At 39.2% G+C, this 12,702-nt stretch overlaps 1 protein-coding gene across 1 annotated transcript; it reads right to left on the minus strand.

Annotated features, from left to right (window-relative positions):
* Positions 1 to 2,798: 2,798 nt before the first annotated feature.
* Positions 2,799 to 11,395, minus strand: BIRC2 (baculoviral IAP repeat containing 2). The gene is made up of 8 exons (XM_009641762.2): positions 9,301 to 11,395; positions 9,102 to 9,201; positions 7,943 to 8,021; positions 7,309 to 7,357; positions 6,021 to 6,263; positions 4,576 to 4,830; positions 4,398 to 4,439; positions 2,799 to 3,545 (listed from the first exon to the last, which is right to left on the minus strand). The coding sequence occupies exons 1-8, from the start codon at positions 10,172 to 10,174 to the stop codon at positions 3,352 to 3,354; spliced, it is 1,836 nt and encodes a 611-aa protein (XP_009640057.1). The 5' UTR covers positions 10,175 to 11,395; the 3' UTR covers positions 2,799 to 3,351.
* Between the last annotated feature and the right edge of the window lie 1,307 nt (positions 11,396 to 12,702).

The raw sequence follows: 12,702 nt of genomic DNA on the forward strand, positions 1-12,702 counted from the left end.
TAAAGAAAAATGCATTGCTTAAAGTCTGCCTGATACTATGTTCTTTCCTATCCTCTTCCCTGTTCAGAAATAGGGCTTACATACTAGCAATTTCACGCTCTTCAGGTGAGCCTGACCTCTCCAGATCCCCCTGCAGACTCATCTTAGTCTGCAAAAAGTATACTTGGTTCTAGTATTACTGTTTTCTGGGTCTGAACCTCAAACTTGAAGTCATGCGCTTTACTCCCTAACAAGCTTTCATAATCCCTGACAATTTTTTAAGTTGCCACAGAAGACAAAAAAAGCCTTTAGAAACATTTCAAAAGCAAACAAGCAAAAGTATGTTTATCAAAGCTGCTTAAAACTAAATGCTAGATTTGAAAAATTTACATTTTTAACATCAAAGTTAAAGGGAAGGTATGTACATGTAATAAAGTTGGACAATAGTCTGCATTTAAAAGAAATACAGCAAGCCAATCTACAGTTAAAGAATCCTAACTACTGCAAGGAATGTATGCCAAAGCATTACAATCATTATGGTGCCAGCTAATGCACAGCATTAAACAGTGGGGCAGAAATTACGGAAGAATGGATGAAACCAAACACCAGTGTTGCTGAATTTACAGTAAAAATGTTGAAAGACAAACCAGGCCAGGTTCTTACACCCCTCCCCTTGCCTCCCAGGCAGCAAAGCAAGACTTCTTCAAAATCAGTATGTCTAGTATTATTTTGAAAGGGACTCAAGCCCAGGAGGCGCTGATGGGGATACAGGGCAAAGACAAACAGATGATCACTAGAATGCATTTGTATCTTCCTTTGCACAACTGTCCTTGCTAAATTTAGTGATCAGTACTACTGATGGAAACAACCTGAACCTGCTAACAAATTAGCCTCAATCACATAATTAACAAATACAAGTACATGTTTGGGCCCTTTTTAAGCTAGCCAAAACTTTCATTCGATGCTCTTGCTGCAGTTAAGCTAGAAATATAACACACTGTTAATGCCATTCACAGCCTAAGTTCCAAACTCAGTGGACAGATTTCTGGAGATGGCAGGTGATTGTAACAGGAGACCCAGAGGTTTCTTTCACAGACTTAGAGGGGGACTTGTATTAAATTACAACTCAGATGTACAACAGGGAAGATGTATACAAATGCCAAATGTACAGCATCTGTAAGTACAAAAGGAAGTTTATTTGCTAGTGACAAACATTTCCCCCACTTAATACAAGCCTTGCTCTAAACACTAGGCAGACATTACACAGGCTAAGTCACTATAATGAGTCACAAGTTACATAGCTCGCACAAGTTCCTTTTAACATGCACGCTTTACTACTTTCATACATATGGGGTGCTCTCTTTTTAGAAGAGAGAACACATGTATAGCCAAGAGCCATATATGAAGTGATGAAAGCCAGCTAAATGCACCCAACTTGCAAACAGTGGCATCCCAAAACTTCAAGAAATGGTATTTTCACCTCACAGTACAGAGTGTAAGACACCAAAATACTGTTAAAAACATGACACTTGGGCATTAAGATATGACTGAAGATGACCGACTTCACAATTAGAGCCAGACAAACTGACACCACCAGTGCCGGCTCTGATGCCGTTGCCTGGCAGTATTCTTCCCGTTTGACATGAAATCCTTGAGAAACACCCATGAACGCTTTCCCACTGTAGGTATCTACTATGCAAGCCTAGGGATTCAAAGCTGAAAAGGGTAAAGTAGGAGTCAACCAGGAAAGAAAGAGGAGTCCCTGGACTACAGTCTCACAAAACAAGACCCAAAGCTTCAGAGTGGGATGGAAGAGCCTATTTAGTTGCACAATCACTCTGTCCTGGTTTTGGCTGGGATAGTTAATTTTCTTCATAGTGTCTGGCATAGTGTTGTGGTTTGGATTTAGTATGAGGATAATGTTGATAACACCCTGATGTTTCAGTTGTTGCTGAGCAGTGCTTACACCAGGCAAGGACTTTTCCGCTTCCCCTGCTCTGCCAGGGGCACAAGAAGCTGGGAGGGGGCACAGCCAGGACAGCTGACCCCAACTGGCCCAAGGGCTATCCCAGACCATATAATGTCATGCTCAGTTTACAAACCGGGGGGAATTGGCAGGCGGCACTGCTCGGGGAATGGGCTGGGCATCAGTCAGCAGGTGGCGAGCAATTGCATTGTGCATCACTTGCTTTGTATATTCTCTTACCATTATTATTTACCCCCAATTCTCTCCCCCATCCCACTGAAGGAAGGGGGGGTAGTGAGCAAGTAGCTGTGTGGTGTTCAGCTGCCTGCTGGGTTAAACCACAACACACTGTAAAGCTCCAAACACAGAAAAGTAGGTTTTACATTTCAATTGCTAGCATAAAGGCTGTATTGCTGTAGAGCAGCCCCGCCTCATCTCTAAGGTCATGGGGACCATTCCTGGCCAGGATTTCTATTCTTTGAATAAAAAAAAAAAAAAAAAACCCCAAAAAACCCCAAAAAAAACCCACCAAACAAAAAAACAAGACAGAGGGAAGTACCAGATGCTGTTAGGGATTGGGGGTGTGTGTGTTTGTTTCTTTTTAAATAAGAATAAAAATCTGAATCTCCTACTTTACCAGAGGGAATCACCAAGCAGCAGAGAAGCTCACTTTCCTGTTCAAAAATGAAAGACACACAGAATTAAATTTTACTGTACTTTTGCAGGCAAACAGCCAACCCCAAACTTTTGTCAGGAAAAGACAACATCCTAGCCACTGCAGCCTACAGAGAAAAGACAACAATGGGAACAGAGTAAACAAACACTCATTTGAGAAGTAAAAATATTTTAATTCAGTCTTCATATAAACTATTATTAATAGACTTTACACAAGTATCTAGACACAAACAAAACTTAAAAGCCCCGCTTGTTCCTGCAGGAGTTAGCCTCTTCTCTCCTCAAGTCCACAAGAACACCAAAACAAAACCAAAACAGTAGCTGAAGTTAATTAATTATTAATAAAAAAGCAATCTTAATTTCATCACATCCACACGGAGGAAACTCATGAGAAGAGTTATGCCAAGCTCCATTTTAGCAACTCAAACAGAAAAGTTTTTTTTAACTCAAACTGACACAAGAGCACAGTAGTGAAACTGCTTTCCTTACTCAGAAAGGAAAGCTACAAAAACCCCACCTTAGTATTGAGTTCATTTTACGAACAGAAATAGTCTTTGGCAAGGAAGACTGATTATATTTGTAATTATGATATTGTTTGCTATTACACAACAGTGTTAGGTAGTTGATTAATCATCTTCTGTACCACAATTTTCCATTCTTAAGACACTGCTGGCTTAAGCTTCAGCAGTTGGCGGGTGACAGGAACAAAGACATTGTGCAAGTTTCCCTCCTTACGAAAGAAATGTACGAACCGTACCCTTTATTGTCCCCCTACAAATAGGGCATTTTCTAAGGGACGGTGCACATTCTTTGCATACCACTAAGTGACCACATGGAATAAAAACAATAGAAACTTCTTTGTCCATGCAAACTTTACATGTTCTTTCCTCTTGCAATCTTCTTAATTGTTCTTCCATAGGTAAACCTGAAAAAAAAATTATTTAACTTTAAGAAGGCTGAATATATGTGCATTCTAATTAGAATACAGCCACATTCCATTTCACCCTTTATTTCCCTGTCACGATTGCATCTTATACACTAAATATAGATGGCAGTGAAAAAACAAGTACATTTTCCAGAGCTCAGGAAGCGGCATGCAAGGAACTATGTACTTTCCACTTATGTCAGACAAACAGCCCAGGGACTGGAGGCCAGCTGTAGTCCTCGAGACCAACCAATGTTTACATTTTAGTAAATGTTATACTGTTCTTGCTTGTTTATTAGAAGCACAGCCTGACTGGTGGAAGTGGGCTATATTCAGGCTTGCGTACTTTTCTGCAGTCTATTAACTTATTAAGATACAGGACTAAGAACCAGAGCAAGCTCAATCCCATGTCTGAAAAGTTTTTAATCAACCCAGCTGTTGGTCAGGCTAGATCTTAGGACACCTATAATCCACTTCAGAAAAGGAGAGATGATACCTGCTGTGAAATGCTAACCTACTATTCGCTGTCCAGTCTTTGCCAAATGCCTGAATGAGAGCTTGTACCAGGATCAAGTCCAGCATGTGCTTGAATTGTTGAGCTCCAGAAAGCTCTACATCCTTAGGTGCAAAACCACGCGTAAAGCACAGCATTCAGCTTATAGCAGACAGACTTGCTTGCAAGTCTACACATGCACTTAGCTTTTTCAGTTAAGTCCATCTTACCAAAGCAAAATTAAGGAAAGGGTAAAAAGCATAAAACCTATTTCTTAACCAAAGTAATTTTCTTTTTTATGATATTGGCTATTTGTCTCTCAATACCCTTAAAAGTAAGAAGGTAAGAGTTTAAGATACCTGAAACATCTTCTGTGGGAACATACTTCATGTTCTTCTCCACTAAAATAAGAGGAAAAAAAATCCTAGTTATTTGAGTAATCTATACTTGAACAGAATCTGATTTTTTTATCTTTAGGTTGCTATGACAGCACTCGTTAGACTTCTATAACCTTACATCCTTAAAAAAAGGACTTACCAAATAAATCTTTGTACAGTACGGGGTCACAATCTCGCAGACAGTTTCTGAATATGCTGGCTGCTTCATTTCCTTTGACTAAAACTGTATCTATCAGCTCCCTTGCTTGCAATGGTGTCTGAGTCTTCTGCTTAATGACATCATGCTCAGGTTCCGTTATCACTTTAGCTGATAGTAAACTCCCAAGGATTGGAAGCACACATGTTAAACGCTGGAATAAAGCCATTCGATTCTTCCGGATTAAGGACAAATCATCTGCAATGCAAAGGGGATTAGAGGTGTGTTAGGAATACATTACTCCAAGCTGCATTTCTGCTTAACAATAATTGATACATTCTTTAAACTCTACTTGAAATGTTCACTTACTACACATCACTAAAAGACCTCAGCAAGTTTTAGCAGTATTCACGTAAGAACAGACTTAAAACCACATACAAGCATCTTCGGAGCTGAAGCCTTTTCACCAATGAAACCTCCTGCTCCCATCTCCAGGTTAAATTGTCTGAGGGGATCTTGTCCAACTTCACGCTTGCAAGACTTACCATTCTCTGCAGAATTGCAAAGAAAAACCACACCTCTGCATAACACCAACGTTAACTCGCTGCCAACCAACAGATTAACTTTAGTCAGTGGCAGTCAAAATCAGGTCTGAGGTGTAGATAGAATCAAGCTTTTCTAAGCAGCGTCCAACAGAATTATGTGCAAGAAAAACAGAAGTACAGCACAACCAGACTCAGATTACTTTTTTTTGAATAGTCTGTCACAAACAACAACAAAAATAATTTCCATTAAGATTTAATGGCTGAATCCACCTGGGGTTTTGACAGAACGTGCAAGTAGGAAAGAAGCAGTCTTAATTCAATTTGTAACTGAGAAGTTTCATTACTGCTTCACAGATTCAAATATAGTAGCATTTTTTTCAGGCTTCAAAACTGACACGGTATTAAAACAGGAAATGATAAAGACACATCAAATAAACACTGTTAAATAGCTGACCTACATGGCTGAGTCAGACACAGAAAAGCAGACCTTTAGCCATCTCACAGAATCTAAATTTGTAAAAGTTTATGGCCTCTTCTAGGAGGTGGATATGGTGGCTCACCAATTCAAGTAGCTTCAAGAGCAGGCAAATTTGAAAAAAAAAAAAATAATAGTAGTGTGTGCCAAGTAAAGTATTTTGGTTCCACTTATTTTAATAACAGCAATATAAAGGCACCCAAATTTAAAAAAAAAAAAAAAAAAGCTTTGTTCCTGTGGAGAGAATCAGGTTATTCTGAACCCTTGGCACCTGTATGAACTAGTTCCATACAGATACCCTGACAATGTTTTTACAGAAGCTGATCACAATAGCAATTAAACCAAAATCACTTAGTGAAAACAATTATAAAAGCTATACATAATAGAAACCACTTCCGCTTTCACTTTTATTCATGCCTTATGCATACCTGATGCCACTTCTTCAAATTGTCTCTCTTTCTCTTCTTCCCTCTTCTCATCTTCAGCGGTGAGCAGATCAGACACAAGCTCATTAACAGTCTTGTAGTTTTCTCCAGTGGCCAAGATTTTACTTTGCACCGTTTGCTTTATCAGCCTTCTACTGAACCCCATCTCCAATGCAGCTTTAACCACAGGCGTGTTCATCATGATTGCATCTTCTGAATGACTCTCTCCAGGTTCAAAACGAATAACTAATCAAAGAGTAAAATCACCATGTATAATAGAAAGAATAAAATACCTGTACCACCCAGAAGTCAGACACATTGACATTACCTACACACATGCATGTATACATGAATACCTAGTATTAAAAAGTTTCAATGGTTAAACAGACTTTGTTTTTTTTAAAGTAGTTTGTTTTAAAAATGGAAGCTAGTTACTTAGATTCAGTTGGATTTAATCCACGATAAACTTCAATCCATGTCAGGCCTTCACTAAAATCTAGGATAATCCAGGGAAGCCACAGAGAATTCCATTGTGTCTCAAGAGCTTTTTTATACTTAGTAATTTCTAACTTCAGCCTTAAAAAATGTCGGGGAGGAGGGGGTCAAAATTCAGAGTTTATAGTACAAACAATTGCTCTATTCCAGCTCTTGAGCAGTATTTTCCATTCAACTTCCTAAGCACCAGACATGTGGTATTCTGACTCATTGTCCTCAACCAGCAAGGACAATGATAGCATAACCCACTCACCTTCTGGGAGGAGTTTATTGCCACAATAACTAGAGCCCAACTCAGAAAGACTTCACTTTATCAGCTTGTCTAACCCACTCCTTGACCACTGCTGCTCAACTCTGAGCACTTACCTAGCTGTCAACCTAAAAATGGAGTGGCATAACTGCACAGTCATGACACCCTTTAGCAACTGTTCCCACCTAGTTCAATAGCATAGGTCAACTTAACAAATGTCAAATTGACTTGTTCTGTTTAACCCAACCATAAAGCTAAAGACCACAAATACCGCAGATGTCAAGCAATCAAAACCAAAAATCTTAACGTGAGCTGCTAGTCTGAAAAGAAGGAAAAATGAAAAACAGGATCTCTTAAAAGTGCTTCCTTGAACTTTGTCCATACAATGTCCAAGCTACCTAACTTCCATCATTAGTTAGAAAAACCTTATAATGTTGTTGTTTCCAAGAAAGATCTAAGAATTGTTAAGCAAGTTAGCTTTGGATAGCCAATCATTAAGTTTGCAAAATGCTGAGGAAGATTAAAAATATGCTTTAATATACGTACTTGGGGGATCAATGTTTTCATCTACAGACGTATCAGAGGTTGACAAGAGCTGTGGAACACAACAGAACTACATTAGTATCAGAGTATTGCTTTTCCCCCACATATGTTTCTAACACATTCTTGCCTCATCAACCACACTAAGCTTTTTATCTGGGTGGTATCCGTTAAGCATTTTACATGTGGTTACACAAGTCTGCAAATTTGTGCAACTATATAATTAATATAAAGTCAGTGCTGACCACTTCCACAAAGCAAAGTCTGGCTTACTCTTGCCAGAAGCATTATGGATAGAAATAATTCAGGCTGTCCATGACTGATTTCTGAAATAACAATTACTGATCTGCATTGTTCGCTGCAACTTACATAATCAGAATTTCCCTCTCCTGACGTGAAGGAGCTCACTGCCTCATAACTCTTTCCATATGTAACCTGTACAGGTTAAAGTATACTAGTCCAAGTCCACTAACCACAGTTCAGCACTGCTTTAATTTCTGTGCTCATGAAGAGCGTTGGTCTGTTAGAAACCTAGTAGAAATATATGCAGCAATGAGGCAGTAGGATGGACCAAACTCCCAAGAAGAGCATAGCACTCTTCAACAAGGGAAAAACACAGTTACAGAACACTAAAGTTTACCTGTTCAAGAAGATGGGGGAACCTGGCCTGAATTTGACTTACAAACTCTCCTCCTTTTACACGAAGCAGATACTCACACCTGAAACATTAACAAAAGCATCCTGAATTATATTTTGTACTTGCCAAAGGAAAAAAAACACAGAAGAGTAAGACGGTTTACAATAACACTAATACAAAAACTTAAATACATGTTTCTGTTCCTTCATCTGGTGACACTTTGATAAAGTTTTTCCATGATGTTCGGCAGTCAGTAGGCTTAGGTATATAAAGGCAGCAGCTTTACATTCTGCTACCACTTCTAATCAAAACAGCATGTCATGAGAGACGATACTGTGTCAGCATTACTACAAAGTGCAGTGGTAAACTGTTTTCTATCTCGCATCTCATTGTTCTTATCTCCTACTCAAATCATTCAAAAGAAGTTAACAAAATTTAACACCTCTATCAAAGACAGATCTGCTTCACTAATGCAGAGTTACATCTCTTAAGCACGTTTATTGACAGGCATAACACAGAAGGAAACAAAAGGTGTCATTTAACTCTACATACACCATGTAGTCTAACAGTAGCTGGTAAACTGCCCATGAAAGACTACTTGGAGATCTTCAGTGTAAATAATTATCTTTCCTGAAATTTAGTGCAGCAATTTCTGTCATTAATGTAGGTGGAGATTTCCATAGGCACAGATAGCAATTAGGTATGCAACTGCCATTGAATTATGGGGTGCATTTTAGAAAGTTATTTCTGTCATTTTTCCAACAGAGACATATTAAACAACTGCTGAAACCTTCTTCACAAGCCTTTCCCCACCTAAGGAACTACACTGCACCTACTGAAAAACTAGCTGAAGAACATTCGGCACGGACACAGAACTAGCCCAAAGAAGTTAGATGTTCCTTCTACTTCACTTCTCAGCAGCTTTTGCTCTCCTTAGTCTGCTTTCTGACTGCTCATTAATATGATAAATATGCTCATTAACAATGTTAGCAGTGATTTGGGGATGCACACAGCTTTTAATTACAAAGTGTAAAGCATTAAATATCATGCTTAATGAAGAAATGTTTTAATTAACTGTTAAGTGCAGTACATATCTGCCAAAATTAAAAGTATTTAAGCAGCAAGGACGTGGACAAATTACAATTAAGATTTTGCAAGTTACCTTGGAAACCACTTTGCATGCTCAACCCATGGATCATCTCCAGATTCCCAGCACCTTAACCCACCATCACAGCAAAAACACTTGACATCATCGTTGCGGCCTTTAAAAAACAGAAAAGGCAAAATATCTAGCAAACTTACTTTAAAGTAAATGCTGACATAGCAATATGAATAAAACTGGAGACATCCTTTTTTCTTACCTACGTAGTAAAAGCCAGCATCTGCAAGCTGTTCAGGCTGAACTGGAATTCTAGTTGGCCAATTTATGAATGTTTTAACACGTGCTTCATGGGTTTGCATGCTCACATTTGAAACATTGAAACTTGGCTGGTCGCGGGTAAGGTTTTCCACAAAAGGGCAGTTAGGAAAGTGTCTCCGATGCTCTGACATAGCATTATCTTTTGGTTCCCAGTTACTCAGCTGACCACCGCAGGTGAAACAAGCAACTTTGTCTCCCGTCCCCAGGTAATAAAGTCCAGCCTTTGCCAGATCAGTGGGCGAGAGAAACGTCAGTGGCCATGAGTGAAAAGTGCGTAGTCTAGCATCTTCTGTACTCATAGAAGGATTGTGCGGTTTAGGTCTCAAGAATGAGAGGTCTTCAACTGCCCTAGTAGTTATTGGGTCTTGAGGAAAACTGGAAAAAGAGCCACTGAAATATCCAACTTGTTCTAAACTTGGAGAAAGTGTTATGGAATGTAGAGATGGTGAGAGATTGTTTGTGACCAGAGGCGGAAAGGCAGGATGAGAGGACAGTTCGAGGTTGTTAACTGAAAGCATGTTTTGAACAAAACTGCAGCTAGGATACAGCTGTTTATGCTTTTCCATAGCATTATCTCCTGGTTGCCAGTTATCCAATGTTAAGCCACAACTGAAACACTTAACTTTATCTTGCACACCAGTGTAATAAAACCCAGCTCGGGCAAGGCTCCGCTCCGACACCGGCACGTTAACAGGGAAAGCAGAAAATGTCGACATTCTGTAGAGTTCACAGGATAAGTCATACTTCAGTTCACCACACAAAGAACTCTGCTTCATGATGCTAGCCAAGAAAGGGCTATTTTCCATTATGTTCATAATGGACTATTTTTGGAAGAATGGGACAAGTCTTCCTCTGGGAGGTAGTTGTGTGCATTAAAGGCAATTTGGAGTAACCCCTGCCTGTACAAAAGTAAGAACCTGAAAATGAAATATTTTAATGTGCAACTTTGAATGTGTATGTGAATAGAATTAGCCTCATGATTAGCCTTTAAACATTTGGGAAGCTCCTGTACTTTGGTTTATGCAACTGCTTTCAGTGCAAAAGCTGCCCCATCCCATTTTAACACCTGAAGAAAGCATGTCAAAAAGGACTTTCCCTTGAATTATATATGCTTTCCTTGTACTGTATATCTGGGAGAGCAGCATCAATTTGTCAGGCTAGTGGAGGTGGGATCCAGAGGGGGAAAACCTCAAATGGGTTTATCAAAATCCTTTGTCAATAAAGAAACTAAAATGGGGGGCACCTAAAATGACATCATTTTTAACCAGAACTTAAGTGATTTAAGAGCTATTTCACCCTAGACAGCTGATAAATTTGCAGCTTATACACATATAAAGATTTCAGTTTGTAAACCTCATTAGGAGGCTAAAAATAATTGTTTATCAAGCTCAAAAGGCATACAAAAAAAAAAAGCCCCTGAACTGACATTACTGAACTGATCTGGTATATTTGCTACTTCTAGCAAAAAAACCCCTCAACTTCTGCATATTGTTGTAATAATTGTTAAGACCCAAGAAGTTAGTTTGTACTCCACATATATCAAATATTCACCTAGGAGATAAGGGAATCCTATACGCTGTCTCTGACAAGGATGAACTGTCTTAATTGACAAGCCTGGAATAGCTCCAGACTTTTTTGTCTAGAACATTGTCAGTGCAGACTGAAGAGAGCATTTCAGTTTTAACCTGGTGCCTTAGCTACAAGTATACAGTTATCAAATTTAACATAAGTGAATTGCCTTTTGTCGGGACATTCTAATGCTTTATACTGTGGAATTAAGTTTTTTCTGTATGCCATGCTTATGGCATACAGAAGCAAACAGAATCCGCAGATTAAAAAAAAATTTGAAGCCTTAGTTTCTTTATTTGTGCACAGAACTACCTCCCAGAGTTCAGACTGAAGTCCCTTCTAAGGTGTCTACGCTTCCATATTGATACTGACTGTTCCCAAGAAGAAATTGTAAATATCTATAGTTTCAATCGTTTAATTCTTTCAGGCGGAACAAAACCTGTAAGGAAGAAAGAGAGAAGTGTTGCAAAATATACAAGATGAGGTGCATGTAATGTCTATACAAACAAAAACTACACAAATTGAAACACTAAAATCTCAACATAAGCTTTTTCGTAGAGTTAGCTAGAAAGTTTCAGGGAGTCAACTTTACATACTGTCAAATGGGAGGGGATTTTACACACTTAACTTCCTCATTACTGACGCATATGCAAAACTGTTTAATCCACAAGCAGAACTTCTCTGGCAGATGGATGAATCAGGGTACTGATCACAAGTTGTATATCTAAAGGTAAGATCTTGTACTAAAGCAGTTGCATCCATTTAAATTGGTTTAAGCCTGCAGATTCTCAAACAATGAAGATCCAGTTTGATTGCAATTACATGAATTAGCAGCCCCAGAATTACTTATTTACATAAATCCAATGATACTTGAAGCAAAGGACATCAGTGAAACTGAACTTCACCAAAAATTTCAGGCAAGAGCAAAGACAAAATTCAAAATTACTTAAAAATATAATTGTATATTTACTCATATATACATATATAGCAGCCTGTTCTACAGTATCAGTTCCTAAAAAGTTCTTCCAGGAAAGACTCAAAACAGATATACTTGTCACGATGACACAGCCCTAGAAAAATCACCTACTGGAAAACAGCAGAGGACTTCCTACTCATCTCAGTAGCTCTTAGTAGATTTGTTCTTAATATGGTCACACTATTACTACAAGTAGCTTCTTAATCGCTGATGACATGAGTTACAAACACTTTACACCAATCCACTCCTTTAACACAGATGGTGGGACTAAGCTATCAACAGGCACGAACGATGCTAGTCCAAGACGTTAAACCAGTTTCCATACTGGAGAAAGTCAGATACCTCAGAGTAAACACTAGAAATATCAGAGCAAACCGAGACTGTGATAATCCTAAAGCATTTAGGACCACGTAAACCTGAGATCCTGCAGTCATTTTCTGCTGAACACTCTTCTAATATTATCCTCCATTATAGCCCTGAGTATCCTTGATCTCCAGTCACCCAGCTGCTCTGAATCTCATGGGTTTTTTTCTCCCATTATCCTACAGCAACACTGAGAAGTTATTTAAGCCCAGAGTGGTGATATTTAAAGTACAGCAACCTCAAAACTCAACTCAGTATTCTTCTGCCCTTGTGTTATAAACCAGGCAAGCAAGTTTACCTCCTAAGCACCCTTCGCTAAGCTTGCAGAGCCTCAGCACCGAAATCCAGCCGCGGGGTTCGTGCGCGGTCGCACACCCTCAGCGACAGACCCAGCCTCCGCCTTGCCAGCCCCCCGCGCCCCTCCCCGGCACGGCC

The sequence above is a fragment of the Egretta garzetta genome, unplaced genomic scaffold (genome assembly GCF_000687185.1).
Source record: "Egretta garzetta isolate BGI_Z169 unplaced genomic scaffold, ASM68718v1 scaffold547, whole genome shotgun sequence".
NCBI classification, from domain to species: domain Eukaryota; kingdom Metazoa; phylum Chordata; class Aves; order Pelecaniformes; family Ardeidae; genus Egretta; species Egretta garzetta.